Genomic DNA, 15,279 nt, shown 5'->3' with positions numbered 1-15,279 from the left:
TAAATAGGCAGAGTCTATAAGTTTCCAGTCAGTACGGGGTGCAATTTCCCAAGAATAAAGCCATTCAATATAATGCTTGTTGGTAAGAAGAACAAAGGCACTCACCAATATTCATGACTTTTAAATCTTTATTTTATCTGCATATTCCATATGATTCATTGTGCAGACGGCGAGGACCCAACCACCTATGTAATGTATGACAGCTGTTTCTCCCACGCTTGGATGATTCTTCAAATCGGTCTGAAACAGCTGTCACACATTACACAGGTGGTTGAGTCCTCCCCGTCTGCACAACAAATCATGTGGAATTTACAGATGAAAGAAGTCAAGAATATTGGTGAGTGCCTATGTTCTTCTTTCCAACAAGCATCCTCCAATGTTATACCTGCCGCACAAGACCAGATCTGTGCAGCAAAGAAAGCAATAAAATGTGAGGGGGCTCCGCCTCTGCCACTGACTGGCTGAAAGGGTTTGACACATCACGTCCCAGGACCTCTCTTAAAGCAGGGGGACCGGGTGACCAAAATAAGTCAGATTTGATTGACAGCTGCGTGGTTAAGCGTGATGCCATGCTCTTTACTCAGCTGTATCTCAGGATCGCAGTGGGTCTCAGAAGTGAAATGTGAGGCAATCTTTAAAGTTGATAATCTGTTTTTACTATTCCATTCAGTGGTGTGGCTACCATGAAGGCAGACCAAGCAACTGCTATGGGGCCCATGCAGTAAGGGGGCCCAGAGAGCCATCTTCAAAGTACGCCATTAACAACACCCTTCCCCCCTACACATACTCACCTGGCCTGCTGCAGTTCCCTGGCGTTCGTGTGTAGGGAGGGGGAAATACAGGATCCATGGGGCCCTAAACAGTTTTTTTGTTAAGGGGCTCCATGAATCCTGCCCCCCCCCCATTGTGTTACAACTGTGTGTAAAGCTGTTCTGTTGAATGAGGCCAATATTTATGGGACAGAAGTGCCTTATATTGTGCAGAATATATTCTATAAGCTTTAACCTCCATTGTTTAGTAACACTTACCTGACACCTCCAAAGTCACTGTCCTAGTTGCTTTATCAGGAGTGACGATAACAGTGCAGGTGTATTCTCCTTCATCGCTGGGCTGTATGTTGGGTATATACAGGCTGCCATCTCCTACCATAAGTTCACTTTTTGGTATATGTGACCCAGGTCTGTATTGGGTCTGATCTCCACCATTAAACACATATACTCGTTCTTCTTTTGGTGATCTCCAGCGAGTCCAACGTACAGCAACTGTAGAGAGATCCAAAGGGGACGCCTCATAGCCATAGAAGTGACAAGGGAGGGTTATATTATGACCCATTGGTGCCTCTATAGGGGAATGCACCCTGCGGATTCCTAATATACCTGGAAAATAATAAAGCAGGAAAGTGTGAGGAAAGTAGCAGTGGAATCTGTGTAGCTGGGAAATTGCTGCAGTCACCTTGGGTGACAATACACTGTGTCCACAGATCTCCTGGGTGATTTTAACCCTATGAATCAACTCTCAGGTCACATCCCTAGTCCTTTAAAAAAAAATTGTGTCTGGTAGTGTCAAGGTGGTAGTCCTATTTTTAGTCCACCTTGCTTCAATTAACTGTCTCTGTCCTGATTAATTCTAAGAAGTAGTACCGGGCCGCCCCCAGAACCCTGCATCAGAAGGAGCTCGATACAGATACTCTGGACACAAACTGTGGGTACTTCTCAGTTTAATAAGTTTCACCTTCTTCTTATATGCGATGACAAAAGGTGTGGTTATTAAGTCACACGGATATATTTGACAAAACATGATTGGATACATTTGATCTCTAGCCATATTTGGTATATTATAAGTGCGCAATATATTGTTGCATAGCAATGTCTCATATGAACGACTTCCTGAATTTTAGCTTCTTCAGCAGGCCTGCAAACTTCCTTTGTCAACCACACAGGAAATGTAGGTTTATGGAGGAGGCATAATCTTGCACTAAGCTGTTTTAAGCAAAAAGCATATCTGATATATTCATTAAGGATTTTATATATATATATATATATATATATATATATATATATATATATATATATTGATTATGGGTTCATATAAAATCATGGCACATTGAAACGTTTTCATTTTAATCTATCCCCAGACCCTTGACAGTAGCATAATACCCGTGATTGTACGTCAGCAATCCACCCCTGTCGGTTTCATTTAACCCTTTAACCGGTAATTTTACATCTTTCTCTAATAAAACAGTGTCTGGAAGTTCGACCAAACCAAATTATGCTACCATAGCACCTTGGAAACTCAGTGCATCAATAACCTCCTCTATACCAAACATGCCATCTATAGTAGTGTTCTGTAACTCAGGGGCAGCCTGTAAAGTAAGCACGGTATATCTTCTACATAGAGGAGGAGATAGATGCACCCCTGCGATTGGACAGTAAATCGATGGAGGCGGCCAGTCGGCTGTATGTGTGTGTATGGTGGAGAGCAGGATTGGAGCAGGCAGTTGGAGCAAGGAGAGCGATAGCGAGAGATAGGTAAAGAGAGGAGAGGAGGATGGATTGTGGGTGGTGTTCTTTGGGAGCAGTGAAGCCATTGTCCAGTATACCAAGTAACTGGGTAACTGTTGTGCATTATAGGAAGTCACTGGGAACAGAGAACACAGTGTCCATCTTAATATCTTACTGGGTGATGTAAAAACATTTCTTATCAACATTTAGTGGGTGTTCTGAAATCAATGGCACTATCCTCCTTCTAAAATTCTCAAAACAAGCAATATGTCCAAGTGTGCAAAAAAATCAGGGTAAGGGCAGTGTGCGTGGCCAGGGTGGCACAGAAGGTGGTCCCAGTCAAGACAGACTCATGGGAGTGGGGATTGGGGGTCTGAGACACAATGCGAATTGTCAGTGCCATCAGCAAGAGAGCTCCTGGTGAGCCTGGTAGACTGGCTAGTCCCTGAGATGCTGTAATTGGCAGATCTATTGGAGGAATCTCCTGAGAGGCAGGATATTGGAAGAAGCATTGAGACTCCTGGCAGGACGGCTACTGGATGCAGTACTGCATGGCTATGGAGGAAGAAAGATTGGGAAAGGACAAGTTTGTCCAAGATTACAATGGCAATGACACCCGATGCTCCGATATGAGGCCACCTTATCATGGTGGGGTGGTTTACACTGTTTCCAAATGGTTTTAGCAGTTGGGGGAGGGGGGCTGCTTTTAACTATTTTCATGTCTGTGGTGGGTCTGTATCTTGCCATTGCGGTGAGCTGTTGCATTTTTCTGTGTTTTTGTGTAAAAAGTAAAAAAAAAAAAAAAAAACAACAAACACATACATAAATAATAATAATGAAAAATAAAATAATAATAAAAAATAAATAAAAATAATACACACATTCCCTGTCCCCCCTTTATAAATCATCCCCTATAAATGAAACACACATATTTGGTATCGCCGTGTCCGTAATGACCCCATCTATTAACCTGTAACATTAATTAAATAAAAAACTAACCAGAATTACATTTTGTTAATTCCGCCCCCTAAAAAATCTAGAAAAAAAGCTATCAAAACGTCACATGTACCCAAAAAGTGTACCAAGTGGATGGGGTTAAAGGAAAGGAAAAGAAAAAAGTTAGAAAAATGACGAAAGAAAAAAAAAAAAATGTTATTTAATTGGCTTACATGTTGTATACTTGAGCTTTGGGATTGTATAGAGTTGTGAAGTGGTTGTAAGCAGTCTTTGTAATTGTTTTGTTTCTTGGTTTTAATTGTGGAATTTATAATAAAAATCACATGAACTTAAAAAAAATGATATACAAAAAATGATGAAAAACAGCTGCTAAACTGTCTTTTTTATTTGTCGCACCTCATAAAAAAAAATAATAAAAAATGATCAGGGTGTCACATGTCCCCCAGAATGGTACCTATGGAAACATCAACTTGTCTTGCTAAAATATTTTGGCACCGCAAGGCCTCTGTGACGTGGTATAATGGCTATAAAAAATTAAAATAAAAAAGGCCCCAAAATTCACCAGGCCTCTATCATGTCTAAGGCCTGTGGCCGAGTGACGCACTGCGGCCACATATGGGGTTATTCTAGAAACATTGGAATAAGCAGAATAAATATTGAGTTCCATTTCTCAGTAAGAGGAAAAAATGGATTAAAATAGAATATCTGCCAAAAAAATGAAAATTTTTAAATTTTCCCTCCAACTTGCTTAAATTCCTACAACACTCCTAAAGGGTTAATAAACTTATGAAATGTTACTTTGAATACTTTGAGGGGTGCAGTTTTTACAGTGGACGGATTTATGGGGATAACTAACATACAGGTCCCACAAATCCACTTCAGAACTGAACTGGTGCCTAAAAAAAAGAATATGAAATTTTTTCAGAAAATTTTAAAAATTGGTGCAAAATTTCGAAGCCTGCTACTATCCTAACAAGTAAAAGGACGTTCACCAAATGACGTCACCATAAAGCAGACATGTTGTAGATGTTGCAGTAATAATTACTTTATGTGGCAAGACTATTTTTCTTAGAAAAAGAGAATTTTGACTATAAAGAAAAGTAAATTTTTCTAATTTTTGCCTCACCCTGCATCAGATAGTAGCTTTCCACTCGTCCCTACGGCAGCACAACAGAGGGTTAACATTATTTCTCTTTTCCTACTAACAGAAGAACCAAAACAATAGTAATACACATATACTATCAATTAAGAGTAATTAGCACTAGGCACCTCTCCTACTGGCTATATAAACCCCTAGAGAACACACACACGTGTTCTTTTCTTCTGTTCCTTCTAAGAAGAACCTTTGTGTTATCTCCCCAGGCATACCGAGAGTGTCCTCGGCTCAGCCGGTCCCTATACATACCTATGGTCCAGTGTCGGGCTTCAAGGTAGGGTTTTGTTGCTCCCGGCTCTGCCTTCAGTGAAGGTCTCCGGTGATGCAAATGGCTGGACGTTTCCTCTGGCAGTGTTGTACAGAGGTGACTACCCTGCAGCCATGCCATACTGTCCCCGTGAGGATGGGGGAGGGGCCCTGTACATGTAGTATCGGCATGTATGGGTTAGACCCCGCCTACTCGTGGCGCTGCGCCATACAATTTTGGGTACACCTGCATTGTCCGGTGGCCTCCGGGGGGGGGGGGGGCGGGGTTTGCCTACGGTTTCCCGCGCGCGTGGTATCGGCGGGTGCGGGGGTGCTGTGGGCCGGCTCTGCTTCTCTCCCGGTGCGTCTGCCCCACTTCCGGGTTCCGTGGGCAGCGTCTCTGATGTGCGCTGCCCCACTTCCGGCCGCCTCGTCATCGTCACTTCCGGCAGTGACGTCAGCAGGTCCGGAGGCCGCGATTGGAGGTCGGGTAAGTCCGGCCCCTCTGTATTTGCCCGGGGCTTATGAATTTAAAGGTGCTGTGGACTTGAGCTAGCTCCCAGCACTCTGCCAGGAGCTCCCTCTCTGGTGCTAATAGGTATGTTAGCAGGCATAGGCTGTGCCCCCACCTGCATCTTCCATACCACTTTCAGCCTCCTTACTTACCTGCTTATATTTCAGGATGGACAATCAGCAGCACGGATCTTCTGGAAAAAGGAGACGCAAGGACAGACACAGGATGTGCCGCAGCTGCGACCAGCCACTACCAGATGACAGTAGATCTGATGTCTGCCGCATTTGTTCTGCCCCGTCTTCTCGAAGAAACCTGCAGTCGGAGGCTAAGGAGTTTATGGGATGATTCAAGAGCCAACTGTCAGATGTCTTCAGAGAGGTACAAAGCCATCACCATGCTGTGCCTACGACACAGGCTCTTGTCCCAGCCTCTGTTCTCTCTTCACCATGTCAGTCATCACAGGAGGAGGACGACTCAGTCTCAGAAGCCTCTCCTGATAAAGGTACCCCTGATCGTGGCCTCCCGGATGATTATTACTTACTGCATAAGGATCAGGTAACCTCCCTGATCACTGCGGTTAAGAAGACGGTAGAGGGCGAACCTAGGTCTTCCAAGCTTCCTAAGAAGGAGGCTCTTTTTTATTTTTCTGAGAGCTCTAGTCACTCCTTGCCTAAACAGCCGCTGTTGGACTCCCTCATGGAGGCCGAATGGGCGAAACCGGAAAAAAAGGCGGATCTAGGTTCCCGTTTCAAATCTGTCTATAAGTTAGACCCTGAGTGTTCAGAAGCATGGGATTCCGTTCCCAGTGTTGATATGGAGGTCGCCAGGTTATCTAAAAAATCGATGTTCCCCTCTGATGAATCGGTGCTGCTTAGAGACCAGATGGACAGGCGGGCCGATGGTTCTCTTAAGCGTGTTTACCTGGGGGCCGCCCAAGCACTTAAGGCTTCTGTTGCTTCTGTGTCGGTCAGTAGGGCACTCAGGGTCTGGCTAAGCCGTTTGTCCAAAGATCTCAAGGATGGTGTCCGGAGGGAAGATATCTTGAAAGATATCCCCGATATGAAGCTAGCCGCTGAATTCCTTTCGGACTACCCCTTGGACATGATCCGCCTTAATTCCAAGAATATGGCCTCGTCCACTGGGGCAAGGAGGGCATTATGGTTGAAGGAATGGGCAGGTGACATTTCTTCTAAAAACCATTTTTGTTCCTTGCCTTTTCAGGCTGGGAACCTTTTTGGCCCTCAGCTTACCCCCATCCTGGAGGGTATGAGCTCAAAGAAAGGGGTGGCATTTCCTCAACCCCCTAGGAAGCCTAGGTTTCGCCCGCAACAGAAATCCTATCGGAGGTCTCCAGCCAGAAGAAGATTTCAGCAGAAGTCTAAGCAGAGGAAGCCCAATTACCAGGCCGATACATCATCCACGTATAAGAAAAAGCCCTCTTCGGGAGGAGCGAAGGGCTCATCCTTCTGACGCCAGCAGGCTTGTGGGGGCCAGACTCGCCCAGTTTGTTGCAGTCTGGTTTCAAACATCATCAGACTCCTGGGTCCGATCTGTCATCAGCAGGGGCTATGCTCTGGAGTTAACCAGTATTCCCCCACACACATTCTTCCGCAACCGGAGCAGTCCGCATATCCTTGGCCTGGTTCAAGAGTTCCTGGAAAAAGGAGCTCTAGAGTAAGTTCCTCGACACCAGAGAGGTTTCGGGGTATACTCCCGAGTATTTGCGGTTCCAAAAAAAAGGAAGCTCTTGGAGACTGGTGGTCGATTTAATGTTCCTGAACACCTTCATAGCAAAAAAGCACTTCAGGATGGAATCAATAAGGTCCGTCAGCGCAGTCCTGCATCAAGGAGATTATATGGCGACATTAGACCTCAAGGATGCCTATTTACATGTGCCTATCCTCAGAAGTCATCGGAGGTTCCTGAGGATTGCTTTTTCGGCAGCAGGCCAGACGCGCCACTATCAGTTCACCTGTCTGCCATTCGGCCTGTCATCAGCGCCCCGGGTATTCACCAAGGTCGCGGTAATCTTAGCTGCTCATCTGAGGCTTCGGGGAGTATACATAATTCCGTACTTAGACGACTGGCTAGTCAAAGCCCCGTCTCCGGAGGAACTAGTTCACCATCTTCGCCTGACTCAGCAGACGCTAGAGGAGCATGGCTTCATCGTCAACAAGGAAAAGTCGTGCCTCTCCCCAGCAAGAGTCTGCAGGTTCCTGGGCTTCAGCATCAACTCCATCTCGATGAGACTGTTCCTCTCCGCGGAGAGGTTGGAGCGCTTGGTGACAGAAGTATCTCGCTTACTTCAGGAACCAGAGGTGACGGTTCGCTCCGCCATGAGCATGCTGGGGCTCATGACGTCTTCGCTGGACGCTGTTCCATGGGCCAGGGCTCACCTCAGACCCCTGCAGCTCGATATCCTATCTCAGTGGAACAGGAGGCCTTGGGGGCTGGACAGGCTAATAAGGTTATCATCTCCCACGAGATCAGATCTCACGTGGTGGCTTCGGCCGGACAAGATCTCGGTAGGCAAGTCTATGTCCAGTACCCCACGTCTGGTTGTGACCACAGATGCGTCAGCTCGAGGTTGGGGAGCCCACTTGAACGGCAAGTGGGTTCAAGAAAGGTGGTCCAGACAGGAAGCCTCGTACTCGTCCAACCGCAAAGAACTGCGTGCGATCCGCCTAGCCCTGCGTCATTTCGCTCCTCTGGTTCATCACCAAAGCATCCTGGTTCAGTCAGACAACCTCCCAGCGGTATTCTATGTGAACAAGCAGGGGGGCACCAGATCCTCGGGTTTGATGGAGGAATGCAGTCTCCTTATGTCATGGGCAGAGAATCATCTCCTAGACCTTCATGCAGTTCACATCCGGGGCTCGCTCAACATCCAAGCCGATCTCCTCAGCAGAGAACAGCTGAATCCGGCAGAATGGGGCCTTCATCCGGAGGTATTTGCTCATCTAGTCACCCTGTTCGGGAAGCCGCAATTGGATGTGATGGCAACGAGAGTCAATCGCAAGACAGAGACCTTCTGTTCAATTTACAGGACGGACGATCCAGATTACTTAGACGGTCTCTCGATCTCGTGGAAACACAAGTTCCTGTATGTCTTTCCTCCGTTTCCTCTGATCATGAGGGTTCTGACCAAGGTCAAGGAGGAGAAGGCATCAGCTCTGGCGGTCCTGCCTTATTGGCCCAGGAGGGCTTGGTTCCCTTTGGCGGTGTCTCTAGCCAAGGGACGCTTCTGGGAAATCCCTCTGAGACCAGACATTCTTCTGCAAGCAGGCCTCTTCCATCCGTGCCCAGAGAGACTGAGGTTGACAGCTTGGCTTCTGACAGGGTAGCCCTACAATCTATACGGTTATCAGAAGATGTAATCCATATTCTGTCAGCTGCCCACAGACCGGCTACGGTGAAGGTGTACAGCCGCATCCTGAGAAAATTCAACGACTGGTGTAATGCACATAATATCCTTGCTCCAGCGATTTCGCATGTATTAGAGTTTCTCAAGGAAGGTTTCAACAAAGGCCTCAAGTTCAACACCTTAAGGGTCCATTTCTCAGCGATCAATTTTCACTTTAATGGCGCATTTTCGAACCTGTCCCTTGTTACTAAGTTCTTCAGAGCCTTGAAAAATCTTCGCCCTCCCTTCAAGAGTCCATTACCTGCCTGGGACTTACCATTGGTGTTAGAGGCCCTTTCTCAGGCTCCGTTTGAGCCATTACAAACTACTGATATTAGATCCGTGTCTTGGAAGACTCTATTTCTGGTGGCCATCACCTCGGCAAAAAGAGTTGGGGAAATACAAGCTCTGTCGGCAGATCATCTATTTCTGAGAATAATGCAAGATTGCTTGATCCTTCGTATGAGACCTTCCTTCCTACCGAAGGTAGCATCCCTCGCCAACATTAACCACGAGATTTTTCTCCCAGATTTCTTTCCAGACCCTCAGGATGAGGCTCAAGCCAAACTCCACACCTTAGATGTTAAACGTGCGGTCCTAATTTATTTGGAGAAGACAAAGGACTTAAGACTCTCTGACTCTCTCTTTCTCCAATACATAGGACCAAATAAAGGGAAACCAGCTTCCAAAGTGTCCTTAGCACGGTGGATTAAAGGTACAGTTTCTCAATGCTACTCTTCCTCAGGTGTATCTGCTCCAGAAGGCATAAGAGCCCATTCGACCAGATCGACAGCTGCTTCCTGGGCGGAATTGGCACAAGTATCCATGGACCAAATCTGCAGAGCTGCATCGTGGTCATCACCTGATACTTTTATCAAGCATTACAGGCTGGATGTCCTTCCTAACAGAGAGGTGTCCTTTGGCAGGAGTGTGCTGGAACTGGCGACTACGTAAATCCCACCCTCTTGTTCTATTGCTTTATATATCCCTCTGTTGTGCTGCCGTAGGGACGAGTAGAAAGTTCAGATTTTCCTTACCGAAATCTTTTCTTTCCATGAAGTCCCAAGGCAGCACAAGTTACCCACCCTCATTAAATATTATTGCTGCATACTTCACGTGTGTGTGTGTTCTCTAGGGGTTTATATAGCCAGTAGGGGAGGTGCCTAGTGCTAATTACTCTTAATTGATAGTATATGTGTATTACTATTGTTTTGGTTCTTCTGTTAGTAGGAAAAGAGAAATAATGTTAACCCTCTGTTGTGCTGCCTTGGGACTTCATGGAAAGAAAAGATTTCGGTAAGGAAAATCTGAACTATAGACAGACTGAACACACACTGATTGTCTGCTTCCATAGGGCTATCCCCAGCCTTAAAACTGATTGCCTCTCATTACAAGACTTACCGGCTGCTGAATGGAGGAGACTGAGGAGTATAACCCCCACCATCAGGAGGAGCCTCCGCTCTGTGATCTGGATGTCTGCCATCCTGTCTGAGCTGCTCCCCCGCATGTGACCAGCTGCACGTCCTCCACAGCTTCGTTTTACTTTCACTATCAATTTACCATATAGAAAGAAAATATGACATATAGGAAGTCATATAAAAGATTAGACTTTGGCCGAGGAGATAAGAGCTGATAACAAACCTACCTTGTAAAAGTGGTGTTGGAGTTGCTGTGCATATGCTTTTTTTCCCAGAATTCCCAGTGCAGCATTACTGGCCATTCCTCTCTACCCAAGGAGAAACTGAATCTCTTTACCGATGAGAGAAGCCGTAGATCACAAATTGAACACTTTTTAAAATATAAACCTATAATGAAATTATTTTTTTGCCACAATAAGTTCTTAGCAAGTGTTAAAAAAACGCCATTCAAGGGCTTCCATAGCCTTTAATCTGATGAGATCTGAAAAAAATTGCAGAGCGCATTAAGTAACAAAGTGGCAAAACATACAATTAGTGAACTAAAGGGACACGTCTGTCGTCTATTATTTTTTTTAGAATATTTGGCAGGTTTCTTTTATTTAGGCAGTACTTTGCAGTTAGACATTACATACAAGCTGTCAGCAGTCAGGCATAGACAAGTTTTACAACCTTTTCCCCAAATAAACTGTGGTGTACCCCCGGAGATGTTGTTGTATCTGAGGAGCGGACGGTCACTTGCTAGGTGGTGGTCTTAACACCACCTTATACCCACTAGACTCAGCTGCACCTTCCTAATGGGTGACACAGGCCCCAGACTTTGTTACCTGGGATGAGCGGAATGCTTAGGGTTCCCTTCTGACACCCAGGCTGCGAGACAAAGGCTTGCTGCAACTTTACTCTGTCTGGATCAGTTCCTAGCTCTTCGGCTCTTTTGTGGATACTGTCCTGCTCTGTGACTTCTCCTTGTCCACAGCGTGTGTTGAGCTTGTCTCTGGCTTGTCCTCTTAACAGTTTAACAGTGCATAGTGCTATGTAGCATTTCTAGTAAAGAAGTTGTGAGAGGCATGCTGTCTTGCATCCTTCCCATGCGGGGTACTGACTAGGACTGACCTACTCTTCCTGTCTCCTGTGTGACTCACTTCCTCCCCAGCGTGTAAGATGCGCTGTGAGTGGGTGAAGAGTGCAACAAAAGAAGAAAGGAGGGAGATGATAGGAAAGAAGAAAGCTGTTCTCCTACTGGTCTACAGATTCTGGTGACACACACTACTACTAGAGTACTACTATAATATATATATATATATATATATATATATATATATATATATATATATATATATATATATATATATACAGTATATATATACACTTTAGTACTACTTTCATCACCATAATAACACAAGTACAGACTTTTACGACGGTTGTATATATACGTAACACCCGTGGTAGGACAGCACAGACCTATTACCGTATTTTTCAGCATATAAGACGACTTTTTAACCCTGAAAAATCTTCTCAGAAATGGGGGTCATCTTATATGCCAGGTACGGTCGCCGCTTACGGTGTTGGGAGCCGCACCGTATGCGGCTACCCCTGTAAAGAAACCAAACAGTTAACTCACCTGTGACCTGTTCCCAGCATCTCCCGTCCTGTACCTGGCGCAGGCGATGTGACTAAATATACAAAATATCACATCCTTGACAGCCGGTAGAGAAAAGCTGCTTCTATAAATCTAAAGCAGTTGGCCACATGCGCACCCTAGTGCCCTAGTGCACCTTTGGCCCCTGGGGGCGCCTTACCTCGCCCCGCTCCTGTTCGTCGCTGTGTCGGCCGGCGCGCGCGTCCCCTCCTCCTAGGGCGCGCGCGCGCCGGCTGTCTCGGAGTTAAAGGGGCAGTCCGTCCCTTATTGGTTCCTGCTCACACACTCTCCTATAAATTCCAGCCCTGCCCCACTACAGGTGTTGGAGCCTCTACATGCTTCCCATAGCATTTGGCCAAGCTCCCTGTTGTTCCTGACCTCAGTCCTTGTTCCTAGTTCCTGTCCGCTGTCCCGGTCCCTAGCCCCTGTCCGCTGCTTAACCCATTGTTTCCTGAGTTCTGTCTGCCACCTGCGGTTATGCCTACCTACAGACCTCCGCCTGCACTATCTTCTGCCTACTGCTCCTGCCACGCCTCGCCTGCCGTCACTAGCAACCAAACTAGGGGTAGCGACCTGGGGGCTGCCTGCCGCAGCAAGTCCATCCCGCCTTGCGGCGGGCTCTGGTGGAAACCAGCGGCACCTTAGACTCCACTCCCTGGTGCGGTTAGTGCCATCGCTTTTAACGTGTCAGTGGATCCACGACTCCAGGCGTTACATTCACTTTGTGGTGCTTTGATTTATTTTATTTTTTTTAAATAATAGTTTAATAAACGACTTAAAATGATAAGCATTAACTATTAAACATTAGTGTATTTTATTTATCCAAAAACATCATATGTACAACATGTATGCATGTTTCCTTAGGCCAAAAAATTATCTAATTTTGCCCCATATACTACAATAATACAAAAATAATAGTATATATTCATATACAGTATATAACTAATAACAAAAAATTGTCCTTTTTAAAGCTACAGTATAACTATACAAAACTATTACAAAAAATGTTGGCGACATCCAGTTTGGTTTATCAAGAATATAAAAAATTCATTTTATGGGCAAAATTAAGACGTCACACATTTAATTTTAGTTGCGATCAGGCGTCTCAGTACGGTAAATTGTTTTAACATAGTATCAAATAGCTAACCGAGCCCACTGTAAGGACAAGAACAAAAAGTGCTAAAGTAAATCCTAGGGGGGCTTTATAAATGTAACATGGCCTCCGACATTCATTCCTGCCAAATCCACTCTCCAAAATTTAAAGGGTGCTCCTTCTCTTCTGAGCCGTGTTGTGCGCCCGTAAATGGGGTATTTATAAAAACTGCGGATTCAGAGGAATAAATGTTTTATTGCATTTCATTTTTTTATAGCTGTGTGGTATGAAAGAAATAGAATTGAATTGGAATGTCTGCAAAGAAAATTGAAATTTTTACTTTTTACACTTACTATGGAATTATTCCTGTGAAATGCCTAAAGGGTTAATAAACTGTATGAATGTCAATTTGAATACTTCAAAGGGTGAAGAATTCGAAATGGGGTGAATTTGGGAACATTTTGAAAATTGCTACTTAACAATTACGACCTCTTAAATCCTAAAAACGTTAAAGCATGTTCACCAAATGCTGTCAATATAAAGTAGACATGTTAGAGATATGAATTAATCAATAATTCTACTATGTGGTAGAACTATCTTCCTTATTGGCAGAGGCTTTCAACTTTAGAGAAATGCAATTTTTTCCAATTTTTTCACAACATTTTGGAGTTTTTCACAAAAAAATTAAAAAGGTATCGGCCTAAATTTACTACTAACATAAAGTAGAATATGTCACGAAAAAACTATTTCGGAACCACAAGGATCGGTAAAAGCAGAGTTATTAATACATAAAGTGACACGTCATCATATTTGAAAAATTTGTCTGTGTCATAAACTCCAAAACTGGCTGTGTCCCCTGAGGGATAAACAACAGTCACCCAGTTACTTTGTATACTTGACAATGGCTTCACTGCTCCCACAGAAACCCACCCACAATCCACCCTCCTCTTCTCTCTGTCCCTATCTCTTTGTATTTCTCTCCCTGCTGCAGCCTACTCGCCACTATACACAGCCGACTGGCCGCCTCCAGGAAGCCAGTCACCTTATATAGGGGGGGGGGGGGGGGGGTTTGCTGACATCACAGTGGGGTTTGCAGGTGATTGAACGGGCGCTAGGGATTATGGATAATCCCTTGCTCCCGCCAAAAGACAGTACTGTAAGCTAACATGTGCGGCCACCATGTTTAGCGAATTTGGCGATACTGGCAAATTCACAAATCGCTACTAAAAAGTAAGCAGAAATAACGCTCAAACAACTCCAAACACAATCATTGTATCAGATGAACATCTTTTTGTCTAGGGCCGAGTATTCTTACCGTTTTTGTAATTCCCAAGTGACACAGTTATCTATTTTCATTGTACCTATTTGATCAACTATACACTTAAATATTTTCCCATAGTCTTCCTCTATAACAGCGACTCTCACAGAGGTGGTAATATAGAACAATCCATTTTCATCTTCTTTAGCTTTGTTACTTGTTGATGTTAAACTTTCTTCCCCTTTGTACCAGATGACATTTATGTTTTGTGGATAATATGAGTGAATTCTGCAGCTTAGCTCCACATGGTCCCCAACATTGTAGGATTCCTGGTCGGCCTCTATTGGATCCAGAACAGGTAGAGCTAAAGAAAAAGAGAAAACCTTGTCACATCTGGAAAGCTTAAACTGAGCAGAATGGAAGGGGAAACATAGCAACAGCCACAATTCTCTGATTGACTGTGAATATAAACAGTAATGTCCAGCATGTAATACTATATTTACCCTGCAGAGGAAACATCTGGTCATTATGAGGACATGAGCTGAGATATTTGCATATCTTAAGACTAATCAAAGTACAAGAGAGTAAAAGAGACATTTTAGCAAAAATATTGTATGGGAAACATTACTGCACATGCTCTGTGACCTTTGAAGAGGTCATATCATGGGAGGGGGAGCCTGAGCTGTGAGCTTTAGCTATTGTCGTCTCTATCTACTGGTGTAAACTTTTGTACATCTGTACAGCTCACTTTCCAGCAGAATTCTCCTTATCATCACAGACAAAACTAGAAGTCTCAGCTTAGTTTAAGGCCTGGTGGTAAGAAAGGAAACTAGAAGATTTCAGAATTACCTAAAAATATACATAGTAAAATTGTAAATTAGAAAAAAACAAACAAATACTAAGAATTCTTAAAAATATGTTTAAAATAAACAACTTGAATTAAGCAATAGGTCATATTACGATGACATGCTGCTTTGTGGGTTTTTTTTTTCTAATTCTCAGACTTGGCGCCCAATAGATGACAGGCATTACTAAACTGGGACTCAGTGTTAGCCCCCCCCCCCCCCCCCCCCCCCCCCCCCCCCCCCCCCAAAGAA

At 44.6% G+C, this 15,279-nt stretch overlaps 1 protein-coding gene across 1 annotated transcript in view; it reads right to left on the bottom strand.

Annotated features, from left to right (window-relative positions):
• LOC138789193 (uncharacterized) overlaps positions 1-14,955 on the bottom strand; it is a 159,516-nt gene extending 144,561 nt beyond the window's left edge. Inside the window, exons 1-7 of the mRNA XM_069967800.1 lie at positions 14,931-14,955; positions 14,350-14,546; positions 12,979-12,986; positions 11,814-11,865; positions 11,020-11,236; positions 10,179-10,325; positions 1,029-1,376 (exon numbers count right to left, since the gene is read on the bottom strand). Coding sequence (XP_069823901.1) covers positions 1,029-1,376; positions 10,179-10,325; positions 11,020-11,236; positions 11,814-11,865; positions 12,979-12,986; positions 14,350-14,546; positions 14,931-14,955 — 994 coding nt within the window. The remainder of the gene's footprint in view (positions 1-1,028; positions 1,377-10,178; positions 10,326-11,019; positions 11,237-11,813; positions 11,866-12,978; positions 12,987-14,349; positions 14,547-14,930) is intronic.
• Positions 14,956-15,279: the final 324 nt, after the last annotated feature.

This window comes from Dendropsophus ebraccatus, chromosome 4 (assembly GCF_027789765.1).
Source record: "Dendropsophus ebraccatus isolate aDenEbr1 chromosome 4, aDenEbr1.pat, whole genome shotgun sequence".
Classification (NCBI taxonomy): Eukaryota; Metazoa; Chordata; class Amphibia; order Anura; family Hylidae; genus Dendropsophus; species Dendropsophus ebraccatus.
The sequence above is the reverse complement of the archived record's forward strand: the minus strand, read 5'-3'. Positions and strand labels throughout refer to the sequence as shown.